The sequence below is a fragment of the Oxyura jamaicensis genome, chromosome 7 (genome assembly GCF_011077185.1).
Source record: "Oxyura jamaicensis isolate SHBP4307 breed ruddy duck chromosome 7, BPBGC_Ojam_1.0, whole genome shotgun sequence".
Lineage (NCBI taxonomy): Eukaryota > Metazoa > Chordata > Aves > Anseriformes > Anatidae > Oxyura > Oxyura jamaicensis.
Window position 1 is genome coordinate 29,843,618 of NC_048899.1, and position 23,866 is coordinate 29,867,483.

The 23,866-nt window shown below is 49.5% G+C and overlaps 1 protein-coding gene across 8 annotated transcripts in view; it reads right to left on the reverse strand.

The window, feature by feature from the left end:
- CFAP65 (cilia and flagella associated protein 65) overlaps window positions 1–22,457 on the reverse strand; it is a 43,174-nt gene extending 20,717 nt beyond the window's left edge. For 7 of the 8 annotated variants that reach the window (XM_035332188.1, XM_035332190.1, XM_035332189.1 and 4 more), the window contains exons 1-22: window positions 22,363–22,457; window positions 21,941–22,101; window positions 21,133–21,235; window positions 19,620–19,786; window positions 18,119–18,318; window positions 17,278–17,423; window positions 15,918–16,140; window positions 15,313–15,578; window positions 14,606–14,806; window positions 13,816–14,178; window positions 12,692–12,829; window positions 11,518–11,763; window positions 10,875–11,099; window positions 10,325–10,477; window positions 9,601–9,766; window positions 8,305–8,433; window positions 7,207–7,432; window positions 6,202–6,330; window positions 5,786–5,962; window positions 5,366–5,432; window positions 1,647–1,757; window positions 670–861 (exon numbers count right to left, since the gene is read on the reverse strand). In XM_035332188.1, coding sequence (XP_035188079.1) covers window positions 670–861; window positions 1,647–1,757; window positions 5,366–5,432; window positions 5,786–5,962; window positions 6,202–6,330; window positions 7,207–7,432; window positions 8,305–8,433; window positions 9,601–9,766; window positions 10,325–10,477; window positions 10,875–11,099; window positions 11,518–11,763; window positions 12,692–12,829; window positions 13,816–14,178; window positions 14,606–14,806; window positions 15,313–15,578; window positions 15,918–16,140; window positions 17,278–17,423; window positions 18,119–18,318; window positions 19,620–19,786; window positions 21,133–21,235; window positions 21,941–22,101; window positions 22,363–22,437 — 3,864 coding nt within the window. In that variant the 5' untranslated portion in view covers window positions 22,438–22,457. Of the gene's footprint in view, window positions 1–669; window positions 862–1,646; window positions 1,758–5,365; window positions 5,433–5,785; window positions 5,963–6,201; window positions 6,331–7,206; window positions 7,433–8,304; window positions 8,434–9,600; window positions 9,767–10,324; window positions 10,478–10,874; window positions 11,100–11,517; window positions 11,764–12,691; window positions 12,830–13,815; window positions 14,179–14,605; window positions 14,807–15,312; window positions 15,579–15,917; window positions 16,141–17,277; window positions 17,424–18,118; window positions 18,319–19,619; window positions 19,787–21,132; window positions 21,236–21,940; window positions 22,102–22,362 lie in introns of those variants that run through there. The other variant, XM_035332192.1, reaches the window with a different exon arrangement.
- Between the last annotated feature and the right edge of the window lie 1,409 nt (window positions 22,458–23,866).

Sequence of the window (23,866 nt, forward strand, 5' to 3'; positions counted from 1 at the left end):
TTGGGAGAGATGTGCAAGGAGGCAGTGTACTTGCTAATGGACTGCCTCTATGTAAACCACACTCATGGGTGAAGAGAATTCCGTGTTTCTTTGCTCTTTTAGGCTTTGACCTCTCTGTCGGCCTTTCCTGCTCACCCAGGAAGGTCAGTCAAGCAGGCAAACAGCAAGTTCTGTATGCGAGGGGCAGGGACTCCATTTCACAACAAAAACTGAAGTTGTGGTGGTGTTTTTTTTTTTTTTCCTGTTTTATTTCTTTTTATTTCTTTTTATTTCTTTTCTTTTCTTTTTTCTTTTCTTTTCCTCTCATGCAACCACCATGAGTGGACTGGGGCTATGAGCTGTGCTCCAGCTCTGGCCATGCCTGCCTCTTGCAGCCTAGGTCAGCGGCCTTTGGAAAGGCTGTTTCCAGAGAGCTTTTTATACTCCCATGGACACTATTAGATCCTTGAAAAATACGTGCTGGGATGACTCTGGTTGTGGAAGAAATGTGTCCTTTGGGAAGAAGAGACTTACAAGATGATCTGCTCTGTTTCTTGACCAGAGCAGTCACTTCTTTGCTCTCAGATTCTGCTCCTTGGAGGAATGGAGCCACCAATACAAGATCTAAAGAATTTTCGGCACAGGATAGCAGAAAGAAACTATTTCTGGCAATTCTGAGGAGGGCCTTACCAAGTACGTTCTGGCTTCCAGCGGTGAGAAGATCCACTCAATCTGACCTGTTGTGCCAGGGGGGATTTCTCCTCTGGGAGTTAAGCAGACGAACACAGGATGCTGAAAATTGTCCTTCTGGATCCTCATGATGCTGTCCAGCTGAACCTCAAACGTCACTGGCATGGAGCCACCATTATAGAGTTCATAAACCTGAAGTTAATCACAGTGCGATGCTTGTTACACCCTGCACAAGTTAAAGCAGTTAACACGTCCCCAGAGAACTCTGATAACCATGAGTAATTAATTAGCCAGTCTCCTAAGCATGAGGAGACCTCATGGTGTCAGGAGTTATCACTTAGACTCTAATAGATGACTGTGCTGAAGGTTTATCACCAAGCAGGCACATTAATGACTACAATGCCCCTCCACGTGGCACCCTGTGAATTCAGGCTAGGAGAAAATTAATACAAATTAGCTAAAGGGATCACTGGAAAGTGGATTACTTGAAATGCAAAAACACTCTTGTTAAAGTGATCTTAATTCAGTTCAGACTTGTTCATTTTCCAAGTAAATTAGGCAGAATAGAATCAAAGCTACCTTTTCTTGCTGAATAAGTGTTTAAGGAAGTTCAATTAATTTACTAAGAAACTAATTAACATTAATTCCCAGAGTGCCTGGAGCAGCTAGACAAGTCTTCACCTAGATACAACGCAGGAGAACAGGGGAAGAGCCCAACACACCTCATGTGCACTCTGCCTAGAGTAAATGCCAAATCCTGTAGACCTGGAGATGACGAGAGGTACTTTCCCTACAAGCTCCTGGCACCAATTTCCAGGCTCTGCCTAGTACTAGGTGCAGAGTTTTGCTGTGGTGCTGTCCTGTGGAGACCACTCTGTTTCCTGGGAAATGCTTCAGGCACGGCTGCTCCTTTGGACACAGTGACGCGCTAGCACGTTCCCTCTGCTTGCTGCTGGGTTTGGCCCCAGGATGCTCACCTGTGTCGGAGGGTGGGAAGTCCCAATCGCGATGGGTGTGAAGAGGTGCTTAGTGGATGCAAAATGAACGTAGCGCTGGTCCTGTTTCACTGTCATGCCTCTGAAGTTCAGCTACAGCAGGAGGAAACACAGTCACTTTCTCACAAAGCCTTGGCCCCGTCACCAACAACCACCCAAGGACTCGGAAGGACTTGGCAAACTGAGAGCAACACATTTACAGCTTGAAATTTGGTAATACCAGGACTGCGAGTCCTAAGACAGAGGAAAGGAGATGGAGAGCCTACTCAGCTGGTAGCTTTTCTCTGGGAGGCTGGCATCTTGTATCAGCAACATGGTACCTTTCTCCCTTCTATATCAGGCACCAGCTTCAGTGCTTCTCCTTGCAAGTATGTAGTAGAAATTCTTCATGAATAAAAGTGTCTGTACACAGTAGACTGTGCAGCTGTGACATCCAAACCCTTTGCCATAAAATCCTAAGCCAGAATTCTAGCTAAGTAATCACCTCCTCTTGGAAGGGACCATCTGGATGTCCCCACTCTGCAGAACATGCTGCTCCAAGACTGTGTGTAACAGGGTCCAAAGGCTGCAAGAAGATCCCAGCTGAATTTTAGGTGATCGAGTGACGATTAACAGTAACCTGTTAGCAAAGCAGCCACCCCATCAAGCAAAGCAGAGGGATTTGTAAGAGCTGTTTCATGGAAAGGCATAGACACAGGATCCTGTATTTTGAGAAGCCTGCACACAGGCTGGACATGGTGTGTGATTTCCAGCAGGATCACCCCAAAGCACCCCAGAGCTGTCTGCTGCCTAGAGACAGAGGCGGCAAAGCAGTCACAGAGCTAATAATGTCTCTGCATGGGTAAAGGGAGCTAACTCACTGCAGTTCGCAATTAGCTAAGCCCAGGACATGCCTACTTTTCAAGCGCATACACAGAAGATGGAGAAGACATTTGTGATGCTGGGTGGATGCCTTGGACAGACACCTGAAGGAGATACCATACCAGCTGTTTAAACAAGGCAGAGAATGCCGATTTCTTCAAAAGAACCCCTTCCAGTTCAGCTCCATAAGCAAAGCAATGAGGGAGAGAGGACTAGAAATACAATACTAGCAAAGTCCCACGTGGGATTTCATTCTTTCATCTTTTCAAAGCACTACATGAGTGTTCAGCTTCTAAGGGCCTCAGCAAGCCAGATACAGTGCAAATAAAAGAAGGACAATAGCTGGCACTTTCAAATTGCAAGGGAAAAAGGGTCAGGAACCTTCCCGAGCTTTGGGAGTGAAACACCCATTTGTACTACCTGTGTCAAAAGGCTGCCTTTGATTCCACCAGACCAGAACTGCTGAGGCAAAACTGTCATCAGCTTCCTTAGACACAGGATGTGACAATTAGGGGACTATTATTACAGGGAAACAAACGGAGAAACGTGAAGACCTGCGGTAATCGGTTCCCCTTCCAGAGAGCACAAACCTCATCCCGCTGCAATGAATTAGAACGTGAGAGGACGGGGACACCAGAGCCCCCAGGGCACAGAGCTGCCCGGAGAGCATGTGCTGCATGTCACAGCTGCACTGTTACAGGCAGGCCAAGGAGATGAGGCAAAGGACGACCCACGAGAGCATTAGGCAGCTCAAGGCCCTATTTCCCTCCTGGACAAGGAATTGGGTGACAAACAAGTCCCACTGAAATTTCATCCTGCAGCCAGAAGAAATTACTTGTGGGAAATCAGCTTGATTCCTTCGGAGCACCTCTAAACCCAGTCATCACAGGACTGAAAGTAGGGGGGAAGCAGTGAGGGCAACTCCTGAAGAAGCAGCAGACACTCTGCTGGGGAAGCAGAACGGGAGGTTAAACTGCCCGTATGTGTAAAGCCATCGCAGAGGTGAGTTGGGTCCACCCCAAAAAAATTGATGCATCAGTCTGCAGCTGGCTCACACCGCTCTGAAGCCAGGCAATTTGGGTTCCAACAGAACCACTGGACAATACCGTAGCCTGACAGTCTCTACCTCTGCTTATTGTTGCTATATCACCTTTCCAAAACTTAATTTCTGGGCTGTCATTACAGCATTTAATTCCCTTAAGATTGGCCTATATGCTGCAAGTTTCACTCAGTTCCCAGGTGAGGACTGGTACAGCCCTGGCATATGAGCACAGTCACGGTGGTCTCCACCATCTCTTCATGCCATGGCTGGAAGGAGTGAAAGCACACTGTGTTCGGCCCCTCAGCTGCCCTCTCTGCAGGAGGAAGAGCCTCTTCCACTCCTACTTTCTGATATTAGTGCTTTGGTACTGGCACTGCAGATCCTTTGCTCCAGGTCTCTGCCACTGCCAGAGCTCCAGTGCACCCACGGGACTTTTAGCATCCCATGATTTTTCAGCCCCCTCTACAGTGACAACGTGAGGTAGGTTGGTGGCTTCTGGTAGCCACCAAAGCCCCTGGCTGTGCGGCCAGGGGAGGTGTGTGCCCTATAGGCTTCTGGTACTCCAAAGCCTAATCCCTCACTGGCCAGCTGGTGAAACGCTGGCTGCCACTCTCAGGATTGTGCCAGGCAGGCAGAGCAGAGAGCCTGTCCAAGGGCTTTGAGAGAAGGCACAGTTAAGCCACTGTTTGAACAGATTGGTCAAAGGGTTGGATTTTCAGCTGACAACAGTCCTGAAAGAAAAGAAAAATAAAAGAGATGTGTGAACACAATGGTCTCATAGGAAACTTCAGAGACAGACAGGAAGGCTCAGCCGGGCATGAGCTGTGCCCGGCAGAGCACAAGGTGACTTTGACTCTAACTGACAGTTTGAGAGAGGGAGAGAGAGAGGCAAATTAGTTCCAGGCCCGAGGAAATGCCCAGGGAAAACACATAGCGGATCAGCTCGGGGATGCTTTAGCAAGCAGCGAAGCAGGAAGAATGAGTAGGAAGCGCCTCGGCTATTGGCAAGCAGAAAGAAGTGGGAGGACCAAGCAGGGATGCAGGGAGCACCTTCTGGGCCAGTGGGAGCAGCTGCCTCCATGCCTCCAGAGCTGGAGGATGCTCTGCCAGCCTTGTGCCAGTGCGTGTCCCCAGACGGCAGCCACTGCAGGTGGTACATGTGGAGAAAAGCACCTTCCAAAGGGTTTTGTAGAGAGGAGAGAGCTGATGAGGTGGGGACAATCAGGAAAACTGCATATGAGAGAAGCAGGGTGGGCTGCACAGCTAAACTCCGGGATCACCGCACGGAAGAACTTGCTGTGCAGCAGATGAAATGAGGGGAAGAAACACAGAGATCCTGTCCATGAATTATACCTGAGTGTGGAAAACACACAAGGATGGTAAGACCCAGGAGGGCTGCTTTGGACTTTGGAGGAGGAAGCCATTCTGTATTAACACCACCAATAGAATATACAGGTTAAGAATATTAAAAAAAAAAAAAAAGATATATATATACATATATATACATATACATATCCTCTTGCAACTTGTGCTCTTGTGCTCTGAGGAAACCAGCAGATGCTACACCCAAGGGCCATTTTGGCAATGCACTGCCCCAGCACACTGTGCTGAAACCACAGGTTTGTCAGGACGCTGTTTTTACGTCTCTGCTTGGCCCTGTGTTACTGCCTGGCCAGTGCAGACTCCTGGGGAAGGCCAGAGCCTCCTTCCTGCCACGTAGCTTCTGGGAAAAATAATGGGTAATTTGGTACCTACCTGCTGTTCTGCAAACAGAAGCAAGAGATACCTGCTACCTTACCAGAATCTCATGGCCATAGGAAGCCTTCAGCAGGACGGGGAGGTAATCGGTGCCAATGAAATCATGTCTAGCAGCACAAGAAGAGGAGAAAGAGAAAAACCATTAGCCACCAACCTTGTGTCTGTGGTGACAGAATCAGGGTCACACAGTACATTAGAGACAACTAATTTCCCTGCTAAAGAGTCACTGTTGCGTAAGGGCCATAGAGAGAGGGAGCGGGACAGTTGTGCTTGGGTGGGAAAAAGTGATGCAATGTTGATTTTAGTCACACACCAATTTAGGAACCTGAGTTTCTAGGCCAAAGCCATGTCAAAGTGGGCAAGTGGCATGTGAAGGGAAAGGATCTGGCATGGAAAAAGAGGGGATTCTGCTGTCCTGTCATGCGGGATGAGGCCCTGAAGTGCAGATAGTTGCCATCACCTGTGTGAGAGCTGGACACATTCCTCCTGTCCTGGAAGAAGTTTCCCTGACTTCGGAGAAACAGTGAAGAGCTGGTTATCCTGAATTCTCATCTGGTGCAGCTCACAGGGGCTAAACTCAGCATCCTCTGCCCAGTGTTCCATGTCCATCTTCTGATCAGAAGGAAAGAGGAAGGCCCTAGGGATCCAGTCAGCAACAAGGACAGACAGCTTGCTCAGGGCCACGGTCAGCGTGTTCAGTCCAGCCAGGCTTCCCCACCCAGACCCACCAACGAACTCACCCACAGCCCCACAACACAAGCTACACCAATAAAATCCACCCCATCAATATTCAGACATCTCATGGCCCCTGTGAGCATTTCCATATCCCCAGAGAGACCCTGGGGAGGAGGCTGGGCTCCAGCAGGCACTGCTTACCACTCCACGGGCACCACGCCCTTGTTCACCAGCAGGAGCACCACCAGGGTAGGCTCTGAGCCCATCGGGGCAGCCCCAAAGTTGAAATCCACCATGAAAGGAGTGTACACCGGAGGGATCAAGCATGTGCTGGTTACAGGAGAGAAAGGAAAGATTAAATTGAGACAGGAAGAAGAGCTGGCAGGGCAGGACAGGGGAAAGGGTCGTTCTACTCCATCTGTCTTCCTTAAAATTCTTCCCTGACTTTGTGTTGTTGGCCATTTTTGGAGAAAGGATGCTGGGTGTAAGGAATGCCTTTGGATTTTCTCCCAACTTTTATATATGACTAATGAGAGCGAGTGGTATATTTGGAGGATCTGAGAGTCCTGCTTAGCTGAGGCCTCTTTTTAGCTCCCTATTGCAAGGAACACACTGACATACTGCAACAGGTCCGGTGGAGAGCCACCAAGATGGTTGAGGACTGCAGCACATTACTTACAAGGAATAACTAGAAACCTGCACTTGCTCAGCCTTATGAAGCAAAGGCTGAAGGAAGGCAACAGCATGACGTTGCAACACGATATTCAAATTAGATATTAGGAAAAAACATCCAGGAAAGTTCATCTTAGGTTTGATGACCTTGAAGGCCTTTTCCAGCCTAAATGATTCTGTTCTAAAGCAGTCAAACACTGGAATCAGGTGTCCAGACAGGATGGGGTTTCTCCACCCTTGGAGGTATTCAGCATTGAAATGGACAAGGTCCTGAGTGACCTGATGTAGTCATTTCCGCTTTGAACAAGAGGTTGGGCAGAGACTTCTGGAGATCCCTTGAAATTTGATTATTCTTTGTCTGTGCTGCTCTTCTCTAGGGAGGGTAAGCAGAGAAGTGGAACTGCCTGCAGGGACTGGGCTAAAATAACAGAGAGCTATGCAGCAGTAAGCTGCCAAACAGGCCCAGAGCCACAGCATCTATGTAGGGCTTGTGCTAGCAACTGAGGGCTCCTCTGAGCCATCTCCTCATCTCACCTGTGCCTTGTAGGAACTCTGTACGTGAGCTCGCTGGGAGTTGGGTCTTGTTCCAAGTATTCATTCAATTTGTCCAAGGAGAAAAGCCTCCAGAGGTACAACCTGCTGACACCACTAGCACTCCCTGCTGAACAGGCATCTGCGACGCAGAAGGCTGGGTAGACACCTGTTGCTTCTATGCAGCAGAGGGATTGTGGCTCTTCTTCCATGCTTGCAAGATCCGGAGCTTGGGAGAGAAACATCACTAAGGGGCAGCTGTCCACGACAGCAGACTGGATAAACACCCTACCCAGGCCAAAGAAAGCACAGAACTTGCACACAGTCTTTTCTTTGGCAGCTTTTGAAAACCTCTGAACCGCTGACTTCCAGCCATAACTTAAATTCCGCTTTTAGAAATCACCAGAATCTATGAATATGGTCCTTGTCACCAGGGTACTTTCACAGTGTAGTTCTATGCAACTCCATACTTCTTAGGTTTAAGCCTACAGCCCAATCACTTTACCAAGCACCCCTTGTTTGCACACTGGGAAGAAAACAAACAAACAAAAAATAGCGTGTTTTTTTTTTTGTCTTCTCCATACCATCCATGTGACGTTGCCATTTTTTATTCTCCAAGAGGAAAACTCCTTGTCTAAACACTCCCTGCTTGTACAGATACTGCTCCTCACCTCTGAATATCCCTGCTGCCACTCTCCATGCCTTTCTAGACCTAGTACATTCTGCCTCACATAGGACCAATCCAGGCCTGTAAAAAGGACCCCTGCTACATAGGACTGGTTGCATGAAGCTCTCAGAATATATTTCAGGATACATCATAGGAAGCTGTGGTTATGCAGAGGAGCAGAGAATCTTGTGAGCACAGCAGCAGGAAAGTTAGAGCTTTCCCTGTTCCTGTGCCTTGTGGCTCAATCATATCTAATCCCAAAAGGTGAAGCAAAAGGGAAACAGCATGCAGGATCTGTCGAATTGCTCAGCACAGGGATTTCTGCATGTTGGGCCGTTACACTGGAAACTGTGCTGCTCAGCCTGTTACGGCACAGTCTACTTGGCTGGGAGGGAGTGAATTTCTCCCCCTTCCCCAAAACACCCATCTCTTACCTGTGGGGGTGCAAATATTATACTTGATTGACCAGGTGTAATGCAGCTGACGGGCTGGCCTGACCGACACTCTCACAAAAGCTTTTGACCTCGCAGGGATCGTCCCTCTGGAGGGTTCCAGCTCTAAAGCTGTGGGAGAAAAGAGGTGGCGTGAGCTCTTGGTACCTCTGATATCTCTTACACCACACACGCATTCAGCACAGCTCCCCAAGCAGGCAAAGTGCAGAGAACTTCCCCAGAGGAGGCCCTCTGGAAAGGCAGCTAAAGGCCGGACTCCACCATTTCTCCTGGGAAGCTGCTTTGTTTAACTCCCTTCTCTGCTGGGAAATCACAGCTTATTTCAAGGTCTCAGTTGGTCTAACTTCAATCGCCAGGCTCTGAGTTTTGCTTTTTCCAGCAAGATAGAAGAGTCACCTGTAGCACATCCCTAAGCAAAGCAGCAGGTGCTTCTCAATCGCTGAGGGACCTGTTCCTTCAGCAAATGTAAGATGTAAACCACACTCACACATAGGGTGAGTGACAGTGCACACCCTGCCTGCATTATTTCCAGAACTGCCCTCTGCCCTCCTGTGCACCTCCGTGCAGAAGCACCTTCACATCCCTTGCGCAGTGCAAGCACCCACTCCTGCCATCTTACCAGGGCTGCGCTAGGTGGCATAGCTCCCTCTGACTTCTGACTGATGTGCCCGGTCTGCACATCCCCGCGTCTGGGGAGCCTCCTTACCACTGGGTTGTAAGAGGCGCCCATGCAGTGGGAATTCCCTCCGATGAGTCTCCCAGCATTTATTTTCACTTATTCTAGCCAACTTAACTATATGTACTTCAAACTGGATCTTTAAAGTGTAAATTTGGATCTTTAAAATGAAAAACACTTTCTTCAGTCCTTACATGTAGAACAAACACTGCTGCTTTGATCATACTCAGAATCATACACACACACACACACAAAATTAGCTTTGAGCAAGAAGCCAACACAGATATTCTTGATTAAGTCAGTGATGGGGATGAGAAGGTATGTGTGTTTCCTGAGAAAGGTTTTGCAAAGTTAATGTAACACTGAAATGTTTCTACTGCTTGCATGGTACAAAATAAGCTGCTCTGCTGTACCCACACACAGACTGCCTCATGTCCTCTTAAGCATACTTTTACCTCTTACAATATGGTTTCCTTAAGGTGCTTATGATAATAGTTGCATGCTAGCCAGCAAGCAGCCCAACCTCTGCATTCATGCTAGTGTGATTTTGCAGAAAAGAGGGAAGACCAAGGCCCCATTCCAAGCTAATTCTCCCTCAGTACCCAGCGGATCGCTGCAGACTTCCTCAGGGTCACAAGGCCTGGTGATCAGTTGTTCCACGCTGAGGATGAACTTCAGAGAACAGATCCCATCATTCAGCAGCACTATGCTGCAGCTTTGCAGGTCACCAACCAGAACATTTCCGAGGTCCAGGTGCTCCTTTTGTGCCTGGAACACAAGCCCAGCATGCAAAGGTCACTGCTACACAGAGTGAGCAAGTGTAGTCACCACTCAACTCACCACTGTGCTGATCCCTTGGCACACAACATGCAGTGTAAAGAGCTCCCTACTTTGTGTAGGGCCTCACATGCCCTAGGAGATGCTGGAACAGGGCTGCAAGGGACTCCAAAGGCTTTCTCCTAGTGCTATTTGGGCTGCTAGCTGGGTTGGGTACAACACGTTAGGGGTTGTGAGGACACTAGCTGCCCAGCTGCACTTGGCACAAAGGCTGCCAGCGTGTCTCTGTCTGCCAGCCCCTCCATGACTGCACCAAAAGCCCTCCTCTCTTTTAGCTGGCAATCCACCTGCATGCAATTTATAGTGACTAAATATCTCTAAGACCTTTCTGTCCAACGCCACTGACACTGGGAATTGACTTACAAAGTATTATTTTATTTGGCTCTGGTTCCTTAGGAAACCTGCCTGAAAATTAAGGCAGCTGCACAGATCTGTGGACTATCCCAACACAGTCCCCCTCCTGCTACTCTGTGTGTCCCAGGTCCTTACCCTGATGCTGCCCGGTGCTCCCTCCCCAACAATCCGTAAGGTAAAATGGACGCTTTTGGGAGATTCAGGGGCTGGGCTTTTCCAGCTCACGAACACCACAGCTCGCAGGAGATACTTGGTCACCTTGTCAGGAGTAAAAGTCCATTCCTGAGCCTGGAATTACGAGAGAGAATGAGAGAGCTCACAGGAGCTCCAGACCAGAGTCAATCCTATACACAACAATGTCTGCATTCAATGCAGAGCCCCTTGCTCCACTGCAGTTAGCCAAGTGATCTACAGAGAGCACTGGAGACTCTCACTGCAGTCCTCCATCACCTCTGCCTGTGTCAAAGGCTCATATTGGGAATGCACATTCAGATATTCAAAGTCAGCCCTTGGAGATCTGTTCATCCTCACTGCTCTTAAAAGGTACTCAGAGAATGCAGTAGATTTACAAGCTGAGTATACAGGAAGAAGAACAGCAGAAGAACACAATGAACTCTCCTGTGCTCTCACTTGTCCTCCATCTATTAATATATCAAAATACAGTTTTGGTAGAACCTGAACTTACCATGGCTTCATAGGGCTGGAGGAAGCCTGTGGCTGGCCTGACAGACAGGACCTTGCTGTCAGACTGCTGGATCTTCCATGTGAAGGCCATGGGCAGCCTCGTGCAGTTCTTTATGGTGTACATTCGGGTTGAGGAGGTCCCTGTATAGATGGGCTTGAAGTATAGATTCCCATCACCTTCTAAGAGCAAGAGAAGGGACTCCGCACAACTCCTGATGGCAATCTCCTGTGGAATTCAGAGAAAAGTAACAGACTAGAAGTCTCTGCTGGCCTCTGGACGGACCTCAAAAAGATGTTTCTCCTTCCAAGAAGGAAGCAAGAACAAACTGGGGCTGAAGGAAGATGGGAAGGACTCTGAACTGGGCTGCCAAGGAGGTCCCTGAGCACAGTATAGTGCACTACAGGAGACAGAGACCCAAGGGAACAAGGGGTACGGGATGTCTAGCATGGCAAGCATCTTCTATATGCAATGTGGATTCCCACCTTAAATGCTGAAAGTGTTCTTTCATTCCTATTTCCAAAGAGAAAAATCCAAACTAACCATTAGGAGATATAATAGGTGGCACAGTACAGGTCACTGACAAAAAATAAAAGAGTGCAAGGGAAGAAACCTTTCTTACCAGCTTCTGCTTCCCTCTGCCTACCTTGGTGTATCCAGGACAGGAGTTCAGCTGCAAGGGCAGGATAAGCTGCTGTGGGATTGTGTTAACTGGGTGAGTGGAGAGAAAGAAAATCTGGTGGCCTCCTGGAATGATGTGTCCTGAGTGGGGCTTGACCAAAACAGAGGGACAAGCAGTCTGGTTCACACTGAAGGTTATCAGGGAGGTGCCTGTGTTCGAGAGCAGAACACTGCAGTAGGTGTCAGTGTCAGAAGCCACGGGAGGGAAAGTCTAGAAGAAAAAAGCAAAAAGGATTATTTGTGTTAGGCTTAGAAAGCCAGCTCAAAGAAAAAGCTTTTTTATTATTATTATTTTTTTCCATTGAATTCCAGGCTTCAATAAGTACCATCCTGAGCCTGTGGAGAATTCTGTAACTGCTTCTCTTCAAGGAAAGGAAGCAAATCACCCAAGGGTACACAATGTATGCTCTTTTCCCTTCCCACAGCAATTCTCACCTTTCATACGTGCATGTGACTAATAAGTATACTTTCCATTATGAAAGGCTTTCTGTTCCAATAAGTAAGCTCCTTGCTGGGTCCTGCAGTCTCTGCATGTATAGTAATCTCTTGAGTTAAGAAATCCAACAGGCTGGAATTTGCTCCAGTTAATGCATATTGGGTACAGGCTGTGTGCCCTGAACTAGGTGAGGAGATTTTCTAAGAGGTTGTTGAGACTCTTCTTACTTCCCAGGATCAGATCTCACTTTACCTCACAGAATCAATATATTGTGCTATGAATACACCGACAAGAGACAGGAAAACTTCCAATCCACCTTGCAAGCCACTTCTCTTCCAAAGGCATGGATTCTGTGAGCTGCTCTCCACTTGTGTGTAGACTGTCTGAGGCACCTAAGAGGTGACTAAGCACCCTTGTCAGTGCCTACATCCACTTCCAATAGGAAGGAAGGAGAACCCAACAGCTCTCCTCTCAGAGCTGATGAGATGCTCAGTGCAACCTGTCACACTGGAGGCTGGGAGAATAACACAGGAGAAAGGGCATCCTACTTCTATCCCAAATCAGGAGCCTCCACACTGTCATAAATCACCTAAGTCATGTCTTAGGTTGGTGCAGTGGGGCACGAGGTGGAAAGTTCAGAGGTAAACACTGAGCATCTCTGCAAAGAGCCCAACTTCTTTTAGTACATCAACCAGTCACGCACCTTGGGGACGTCGAGGATGTACTGTGGGATGAAGTGTTCCCGTTCTGCTTCAAACGTGTGCGCCCTCAGCCTGACAGTCAGGCACCAGGGTGGACAGATGGTGGCATCCTCCTCAATGTTGCTGTATTGTCTCAGAACCTGCAGACACACAAGAGACAGAGCTGAGTGCACGTGGGAATGAAGTGTGGCAAGGTGCCTACACGTGCAAGTACCGTCACAGGCAGCAGTTTGTTTCACTGACACCCCTGGGCCTGAGGAACTCACTTCTTCAGGGAAGGACTGACTGGTGCAGGATGAGGAACATGACTGCTGTTCTTCCAAACAGCCACATTTCAGACCAGAGAGACCACTGAGTGCCTTTTGAGCTGCAGGGTCTCTCCAAGCTATTCTGTGATACCACAGGAGGTGCCTTAGGGAAGGAGTGTCTACAGACCCCCTTGTGCAGCTTGAGATATATGCAGATCCCAGAGGTAGCACTTTACAGCAAGTCACTGAAAACTAATATTTATCCTTTACCTGAGCCCATAATACTCCTGACTTGAAGATATTCCCAGATACCCATTCAGTCAACAGCCTAACGAAGATCTCCCTCCTACCAGGGAGCATCCTCATTTCAGGATGCTAAAACTCCCGTGACTGCAGCTTCGTGAGGTGTGAATCCCACATCATACGGGAAGAGAGGCTGCAATGATGCAGAGTGCCATCACGTGCAGTGCTTTTCTGAAGGGCCAGACACAACCAAGTTACTGCCCATCACCCAGGCCACAACACCCATCCTTTTGCAGACTGCCATCCACAACAGCAGTTCAGTTATTGATAGCAATTTCTCCTTCAGCGAAGCATGCGTTACTTCACATTCACTACACAGTAAGAGTAATCACAGCTGTCTATATGCATGAGCTATGGCTTGTTTTGCTGATTTATCTCTGCCAGGATGCAGATGAAGGAGAAATGTTAACTCACCAGTGTATCGCGGCAGTGGCCAGAGGATCTTAGAAAGGATGCAGGTTTGCTAAATTCAGCATGAAAGGCTCCATTTGAATTTTAACTCCCCAAAAGGCCTTTAGCCTGCAAAGCCTCTTCTAATCCCTCACCAGAAACTGGTCCTAGTAATTTTTACTAACCTTGTAGAAGGCAAAGCCTTCCAGCTCTGCCGCATAAAGGCTGTTGAGCTGAGTGGGCTGGAAGAGGACACGGAAGGCTGAAGACTTCAAAGGTGGGATGTCACAGATTTCGGGTGTCACCTGGAAGCCACTGCCATGGCTCGGAGTCCAGGCAACAGTGATCTTCCCTTTGGTGTGGTTGGTCACACAGAGAGGAAGCGGTTCTACCTTGTGGAGCGGCACACAGCAACCAAAATCATACTCCCTGGGGCTGACACTAACATGGGGGGGAAACAAGGCCAGGTCGCTGCTTATGCCGTCACAGAAATACTCAGTCATGGAGCTGGCTTCAACGTATTCCTTGGGGGGCTTGTCCAGAGGGATCTGCAGGATGGAAAGGTCTCAGTGAGAGCAGGGTAAACGTGCCTGTGGGAGACAGAAGGCACTGACTGCCTTCATGAGCAAAACAACATGCAAAATGCCCTTCAGTAACAGCTCCCAGGAAAGCATAACGTCTAGGCTTTAAGGACGCTTCCATTCGCAGCCAATCCTCACTCTGAAGCTGCACATGGTAAAAGAAGCCCCCGTGACTGAGTTAAAGCCAGGCAGCAGCTTTGCAGCAGAGCCTTGGTAAGACCCAACCAACACAGATATTGTTAGTGTATGCTGGGAACATTACCAGCAGAGATGCTAAGGAGGTAAGGGTGGCACCTGCAAGTCCTTCTAGATCTGTCTAGCCTGTGCAACAGAAGCCCACCCTCTGCAGAGAACAGCACCAGGGCATCTTAGACTTCAGGGAGGCAACTCTTACCTCAGGAGGCAGCCTGAGGGCTCTTTTTTCATCCATCTGCAACATCCCATCCTTCAGCATCTCGCTCAGGATATCGGGCGGATAGAAGGTCAGCCCCCTCACCATATTGGTTCGAAACCAGGAGAGATGTCTTGCCTGTAGGATGGCTGGCTTAGCTGTGTCTGAATGGCAGGTACCGAAGAAGTCCACATACAAGGGCTCCTGGAAAAAAACACCAGAAATGTTTGTAAGAAATAAGCTGCCGTTCTGTGATTGCTTTGAACATTACACTAGCCTAGCACCTCACTCCCAGAAGCATGCTTGAGAAAGCCTTAAAGTCTGCTCTGTTAGACTGCCGGTTACTTTCTGTCTTGATGTGGCCCAAGAACTTTGAGGCAATTGCAAGGAATGCTGAAGGCACTCTGTGCACAGCTGTGCAGCAAAATTTCACTTGGACACTTCAGTGGACATGAGACTTTGAGGACGTACCTCACCTCACTCCCCCTGCCACCGCCCTGCTCCTGCAGGTACTGCTGGGCCTGTCCACATCAGCCCTCTGCTGATGAGAGGAACCTGCACCATGGAGGGTCTGCCGAGCACGAGCCCAGGACAGGCATCACTGTAAATGCAGTGGGAATAGTTTTCCAGGGGCTGCTAAGAGGGGCCAGCCTTGGTGGGTTACACTGGAGAAGCCCTCTGAGCACGCATACCACCCTTTCCTCTCGTACCTGATGGTGGACAAGGCACACCACTCGGCGGTGATAGCTGATGGGGTGAGTAGGTCGGAAGGTCACCTTCAGTGCTAGTGTTGTTGTGCCCTCCAGGACCCCGCAGGGGTGATCCAAAGAGAAAACACTCCCTCTGCCATCGATATCAAACTGGTAGTATGCAGGGACATCTGAGATGTTGCTGATTTTCAATATCTGCATTGAACTTTCCCCAAGATTGATCCAGTCAAAGTCCATAGAGAACTGCTGCAAGGACACCAAAGGACCTAGAACAAAAACATGCAAGACAGATCCTGGACCTGTCATATCTCCTTTCTATCAGCGTGTCACAAACCACTGCTGCACCTAACTGATCTCCAGACTAGAATCTCATTAGCAAACCCACCAGTCCTAGCACACAGCTGCATATTCACTTCCAACAACTTTACATCTGTCTCAAGCAAACATAAACTTCAAAGAGTGCACGAGGGACAGCCTGGAAGGCAGCAGAAGGTAAGTCTATGACAGGGCTGTGACAGTCCCTAGTCCTCCTCCAGGCACTAGCCCGTTCCCTACAGGGCTGAGAGGAAGGCAGAGAGGAACATGGAAGGATTTCACTGTGATACCTTTACATGAGCCAACCACCTTCAGAACGGCCTGCTGGAGGCATCCAGCGGATACGACGGTGAAATAATCGGTGCTGTGCTCTCCCACTGTCCGTGGCTGAAATCGTATGCACAAGACCAGCTTCCCTTTGGCAGGCACAACACTGTGGGACACATCGCAGGAGAAGACATGATCTTGGAGCAGAGGGTCTTTTGCTCTTTCAATCCTACACGGTGCATCAACCTGCAAGCAGAAAAGAAACAGGTTAACACAGGGTCCCATAAGAGCCAGGACGGTGTTGTTCTGTATGCAGAACACTAATCAGTAAAGAATTGCAGTTTTTAGCACATCCCGACACCACCAAGAACACCAAATCCATTGTGGCACAGCACAGAAACACTGTGCAGACACATTCAACCCAGTCCTGCTGAGGCACTGTGGGCAGCGGGCTCCCACCATACGCAGAAGTCAGTGGGCTGCAGCAAAATGTCCTGGGGAACTCTAGGGATGTCTCTCCTGCTAGGAGGGAGGCTGAAGCTGACTCAAGGTGTCCTCAAGGGCCAGTGTAGCCAAAGTGGCTGCAGCAGCCAGGAAAACAGGCAAGCAAATAACTTATTTTGTTCCATCCACGTTCCCACTTCATCTGGGGATTTTCTTTTCACAAAAAATTAAAATAAAATAAAATAAAATAAAATACAAGAGTGATGCTCTAACTCCTTCTTCCTGCCCCTGAAAGAAGGTCCTGATCCTTACCTGCGTATGCTGGGTACTACTGCAGAGTGAATGACAGTATTACAAATGAGTAAGCTTTTGCCACTCCTAAGTTGCAGAGTCTTTTGCAGACCCAGCACTGCTGACACCCATGTCAGCAGTCGGAGTGCACCCAGCTTTTAAGGGGTCTGGAACAGGCTGAGCTGGCACATAAACAAGGTTCTCAAACGCAGCCCATTTGACTCAGAGCAATTCACCAGGCTGCGGTCCACTGAGGACACCAGAAGATCTATCAGCTGCTTGGGACACATGCAGACCAATTTGAGGCTGCCACAGCTGCCACGCAGGACCAATGGGCATACCCGGTGTGAGCAGGAGAGCTGCAGGAAGGACCACAGTGGCTGCCTGATCTGTACCACGTGCAGTGAGAAGCAGGCAGGAGCTTCCACACCGTGCTGCAAATGAATGAGTTACTAGTGTCATTGCTGGAAGGCAGAGGGCAAGGGTGAATGGCCTTGTTGGCAGTGGAAGGTTCATCATTTCTGCTTTGTTCAGACTCCCACGTGGGCTATTTTCACAGCATTAAGTGATATTCTCAAAACCACATCCCCCAGGGAAACAGGCCAGCATGTCAACCTCTTACAAGAAGTAGTCTCCCTCTCCGCATACCACAGACAAGTTGAAGATTTCTACACACTTCTCCACTGTAGTGCCCACTGGCACGGATCCAAAGCACAGCACGTCCCGAAACCTCCCAGGCTTTACACCTTCATAGTGTTCCCCTGGCACATTCACCCGCAGGTAGGGGTATTTGGCTGTTAAAGAAGATAATATACTGCGTTAAGAAAGCGTGGTGGAATCTCCGTCCTTGGATATTCAACTCTCAATTAGACAAGCCTCTAATTAACCTCAGATAACTCTGAGGCTGGATCTGCCTTCAAAGCTGGCCCTGCTTTAAACCAAACGAGCTCCCTTCCGACCTCAATTTACTAAACAGAGTCACATCTTTTCTTTGTTAGTGGCCATATAAGGCACTTCAGGCAAAGGCTTGTTAATGAAACCATTGTGGTTAGTCCAGATTATAGCCTGCTTGCATCCTGAAAGCTTTAGAGTATCCCTCTGTCTCTCTGGCTGGCAAAGACAGCCATGAGAAACCGAGTGCAGGAAGATGAGGAGTTCCTGGGTGTTTTTCTGTTCCACCAGTGAACTCATCTCGTTTCTTCCCATCTGCTGGTTTAAGCAGGGAGCAGAAATGTCAGGTTGCCCAAAGCATGCCACAGGGCACGTTAGACTCTGTTGTCTCTTCAGATCACACTTCCAAGCTGACAAGAGTATATTAGAGAATTTCACAGGCCACTTTCAAACCGCAGGCTTCGTTTGCTCATCGGTGGGTGAGCCATCTATGGCTCAAGCCTGCGAATGCAGTGCCCCCCTGCATCCCTGTGGAATGCTGTTTCGTGGTTAGGGATAATAAACGTTACTTTGAGTACTACTTGTACAAATGACTCACCCCGGGCTTGTAGCTGGAGAGTCCTCTTTTGTTTCTCTTCACCTCCAAACCAGCACGTTGCTGCCACGTCACACGCCACAGCCACCTTGGGCTGGAAGACCACCTTGATGGTGCACTCATCACCTGCAGACAGCATGCCGTGGTCAGGAATCATGTAGAAAGGGCTTGGCGTCTCCCAGGCAAACACGGTGATGAGATCACTAGCAAAGAGAGACATTTGAAGATGAATGAAACCTTTGCTGCCTGTGCAGTCATGCAGAGGATGGGCCTTTCCCAGGGGGTTGCTCACTTAGGATGTTAAGCAACCAGTGTTGAACGTCTGAACCCCTCATGCATCTGACCTAATATGTGATGGTGGGAAGGAATTTGTCTCTAATGCCTGCAAATGCTGTGTTTACACTTTAATTCATCTTTGCTGTTACATCCTAGAACTTTTTTAATGGCCAAAAAATCTCTCAGCCTCGTCATGTGACAGCACACAAATCAGCTCCGGAATGACGCATAATATGCTTTGCCTGTACATTTGCTGCTCCTTAATTCCAAATGAACGCTTGTTCCTCTGTTATATGCACAGGTGAGACGAGAGGACTGAACGCTTTTCCTAGCACCTCATTCAGTTCTTCTCTGGAGCAAACTCGCTCTGCTTGTTTGATTTGTGCAAAGAACATGACAGAACATCGGCTTTTATATTATATTGACTCTAGGCAGTGTGCTGCTCACCATCCACATCCTCTGCCACCCCAGATCCCTCAGCGCAGGTGATTTCTCAAAGGAGAAAATGACTCGAAATGGTTTCTGGCTGATCCCTTGCTCTGCTGAAGGTACGTGTGCCCGCTGACTTTCCACCCTCCTAACCACATCAACTGAATATTTTGGGGAGTGCAGGCTATTTTTCAGCTGGTAAAAGGTGTTTTGCTCTCACTATCCTATCACTCACTGTAAAGGGTTTGAAGTACACCTTCGTACCTGCAAACTTCTGCACTGCTTTCCTATTTATAAAACTGCCTCAATTAAAACAAGACAGTCCTTGCTAACTGGGAGCATCTCTGCTCCTAAAGGATGACTCCAAACCACAGAATCCTGCCACTGCTCAGAGGCCAAGTCACAGAAGGACTAAAATGTTTCCAGCTGGTACTTCATCTCTCCCTGCTCTTGTGGGCATGCTGCCTTTGATTAAGCAGAGGCCCAGGCCTTTCCTGTGGACATGGGATGTTCTCTGTGGGACACTTGCTGGTCACTGACTATTTCCTGTGCATGAATGGTTCCCAGATTATGCTGGAATCAGACAGATGTGAAATGCCAAGATGTGCCCACAGTGAGATCTGATCTGTACTACCATCTCTGCTGCCTTTTCTGCTCTGATCTCACAGGAGGCAGGGGTCTGCTGGCTGCTAAGACAGCCAGAAGACCTAATAACAACTGAAATGAGCTGAAAGCCCAAGAAAGTAGCCAAATATCTGGCAAAACAGAAAGAGGGCCGGCTCAGCCACACGTCACTCACCCAACATTGCGCACGGTGAACGTTGTCTCCGTGACACTGTGGACAGCACAGACGGGCAGCTGGACAGTCGCTGGGAAGGACAGACACGGGCGCGGAAGCGTAGCACGCAGGGTGACAGAGAACTCGCCCTCGGCCTTCCTAAAGCAGATGCTGTCTTCGTAGTCCCTCTGCACAGAAGAGCAAGGGGAGACAGCAGTTAGGTGGGGTTCCTCCTGCAGGTACTGCAGCTCCTCCAGCGAACACCCATCACCCAACCCTCACCTCTGGGAGGCTGTTGGGAACAAAAACATCTGTGATAGGGGCACCAGGGAAAGCTTCTGTGCTGGAGAGAGAGCATATGAAGCACTCCGAAAGGAAGGCGTTCAGGCATGCTCCTCACTGTGTCAGGGAGCACGTGAACACCCTCTGAGAGCGCTGTTTAAGGCCTCATTTGTTGCACCTGAATGGTTTTGATGCAGATTGATAGTTTCAGTGTTTTCAAGACCCCAGTTCAGGTTAACTGAAGCATGTACAGCCTGTCCTTGATCTCCACCAGCACAGAAATATCAGTCCTCGATTAAGTGCCTTGTCAGCTAGAGGCCAAAGCAGCTAACACACAACTTAAAGATGCAGCACTGACAGCACTGTGTACAGCTAGCCCCAGGACATCTGCTGGCCAGCTAAGACAGAAGAAATTGCCAGATAAGTGTCTTCCATGCTCCCCCATGCTCACTCCTCCTGAGCACCATTTTACAGGCAGGGAGAGACCTCGGGCACTGCAGCACATGCAGCAATCCCTCTGAGAAAGCAAGAGTCCTGCTCTAGTGATTGATGTGGTACAAACTATCTGCTGGAAATGGAACGAGGCCAGCAGCTTACTTTATAAGGGAAACACTCCACAGTCATCAGAAAAAAATCAAGATACGAAGAGACCAAGGTACAGGGCCCCACCCAGTGATCACACGGGCTAGGACGGAGATACACTTCACAGGCATGTAGCTGTGGACACGAGCCAGAGGCTGACACTCAGAGCAACACGGACACCCCTCACAAGCTGAAAACCAAGAAAAGGGGCCAGTAACAAGAACCACTGCGGCCAAAAATTCAGCTTAAAGAAACCACCACCCACAAAAAGGGAGGTCCTTGAAGTATCCCTTATAGAAAATCATATATGCCTTATAGAAAATCCCTTACAGAAAATCATCAGCCTTTCAATTTACAAGACAGGGGGCTCCTGCGACATAGCAGAGAGTGAATCCCTCAGCCTAGGTACTGCACTAAAGCCAGCCAGCTGAAACTCTGGGATCAAACCAGGGGCAGGCAGTTCAAATAGGGTTGGCTATCTTACTGACATGGTGGGAGGCAGCACGTGAAGACCTGGGAATGCTTTCTGTGTTTCTACACTAGAACCTCCCCTAAGGACAGGTTTCTTCAAGCGAAAACAAGCCAGAAAGGACAAGAGAAGCAGAGGCCCCTTGCCCCCGTGGAAGCCAACCTGAGCGTTGCGAGCAGTTGTGATGTTTTGCCACTTTACCTTTTCAGTGGGCCGGAAAATGATGGGCAGAGTTAAGGACATACCAGGGCTCAGAGCAATCGGCTGCGGGAAAACAGTGATGAAGAACCGCGTGGAAGGACACCTAGATATTGAAATCAAAACAAGAGATTTTGTCTGATGCCATACAAATGATATAATTTAACATAAAAGAGAAAAAATATCAAAAGGCTCCAGCAATGCTGCCCCCCACTATCAGAAGGAACTTACAAACCCGACCCCAAGGCCACTTAGCAAATCAGCAGAAATAGGAACAGAAGCCAAGAGTCTGGAAAACTGATTCCCACCTCTAAGTACCTACCTCTTCCTAGAACAATATCTTACATTCCCAGGCCATGCAGCATCAGCCAAACACTTGCTAAGGGCAGAAACATTTGAGTCTCAGAGCATGCAGTGCCCTGTAATCCCACAGCAGGGACGGCTGGAGTCCCAACATCCAGTGGGATTCCCGGGAGCAATGGTTTCAGGACACACTAGTGACGGGCTGGCACACATCCACAATTAAAATCTCACTAGACTGGAAATGCCTCACAGACAGAAGTATCAGCAAAACAGAATTTTAAAAAGGCATTTCATTTAAAATACTCCTGCCAGGAACAAGGGCTGTGCATCTGAATTAGCATGTTTCTGTCCGGCCACGCCAGCGTGCGTGCGCTGCCTGCAGCACATAGCTCAAGGGAAGAGGGGCAAACGGATCTGAGAAAAGGTGCTAAAGGGATTGCTAGAGCAGGAGAGATGAAGATGCAGCGAGAGTGTGAGGAGAAAAAGGAGAAGGAAACTTGCCACGCACCTGTAGCTCAGCTTCTGGGTTTTCTCGTGAACATTTTTCAAGATCAGATGTTTGATCATCTCTTTTCCAAGCTCCCAGCCACGCCACCTGAGTGTTTCTGCCACTTCAATGCCCCAGAATATGCCTTTCTTCTTAACCTTTCTTGCAGACAGCTTAGGAAGTTGCAACAGGTGCATTAGCGGTTTGTGAAGGAGGGAGGGGAAATCTCTCAAACAGCTGTTTCCCTGCGCTAAAAGTCCCTGACTCTGGCAAAGGGTGGGAAGAGCCACCCCGTGGAAAAGCTCCAGGAGCCACCCTAAGCCCCGCCGGGGAATCCAGGCCTGCTCTGTGAGTCCAGAGGGGACACCTCCTGGCCGCAGCCCAAACAACGGGTGCTAAAGGATGTCATGAAATGGGGAAGCAAAAGCTGTTTTTTTACTCACCTTCCTGACAGAGCCACAGTGCAGCTTCTGAAAAGAGCCGGAGTCTGGGGGCTCCCCATGCACTTGAGCAAGCATCTGAAAGACAAGAGGAAAAAAAACTCTGCACGTGCTGCTGCAGTACCCAAGCAGCCTTTGCTGCCACGACCTGAGAGCTCTCGGGGATGCCTCAGCTCCCCGAAGGACACAGGCTGTGCTGCAGCACCGCAGCAATGCCCCCATTTTGCCAGTGAAGCTGGCACAGCCGGGCTGGCACCGCCATGCGCTCAGCAGCCCCCCGGCACTGACCACAGCCCCCCACCCCGTGGGGCAGAGCTGTCCTCGGGCTCTCACAGCACGGCCCTGCCTGGCCCCTGCTCAGCCCGGCAGTGAAGCCGTGCCCTATATCCCTGCTGTAGGGCCCCGGCAGCCCCACAGAGGTGCCTGCAGAGTACCCCCTGCAGCGGGGTGCTGCCCAGCTCCCCCAGTCCATGGAGCCTGGCCCCAGTTCCAACCCTAACCCTGATTCCAATCCTGATCCTAATCCTGATCTTGATCCCAACCCCGATCCCCATCCCAATTCCAATCCCAGTCCCAACTCCGACCCCAACCCTGATCCCAATCCTGATCCCAACCCCGATCCCAACCCCAATTCCAATCCCAGTCTCAACCCTGATCCCAACCCTGATCTTCACCCAATCCTGATCCTGATTCCAGTTCCAATCCCAACCCTGAACCCAATCCTGATCCCAATCCTGATTCCAATCCTGATCCCAGGCCTGACCTTGATCCCAATTCCAATCCTGATCCGGATTCCAATCCCGATCCGGATTCCAATCCCGATCCCAACCCTGATCCAAATTCCAATCCCAATCCCTATCCTGATCCCAATCCCGACCCTGATCTGGATCCCAATCCCGATCCCAATTCCAATCCCAATCCCAACCTCAATCCCAATCCTGATTCCAATCCCAATTCTGATCCCAATCCCGATCCTAACCTCAATCCCAACCCTGACCCCAATCCCAATCCTGATTCCAATCCCAATCCCAATGTCAATCCCAATCCTGACCCCAATCCTGATCCTGACCCCAATCCCAATTCCTATCCCAATCCTGATCCCAATCCTGATCCTGATCTGCATCCCAATACTGATCCCAACCTCAATCCCAATCCCAGTCCTGATCCTGATCTGGATCCCAATCCCAATCCCGATTCCAATCCCAATCCCAACCTCAAACCCAACGCCGATCTCAATCCCAATCCTAATCCCAATCCCAATCCCAGTCCTGATCCCAATCCTGATCCCGATCCTGATCCCAATCCCAATCCTAATCCCAGTCCTGATCCCGGTCCTGATCCCAATCCCAATCCTAATCCCGATCCCGATCCCTACCCTGACCCCAGTCCCGCCCCCGGCCCCGCCCGCAGCCCACCAATCCGTCCCCTTCCCTTCCCGTCCCTTCCCGTCCCACCTCCGCCCCCCGCCGATGCCGCCCCGCCGCGGCCCGGTGCCGGCCCGGTCCCG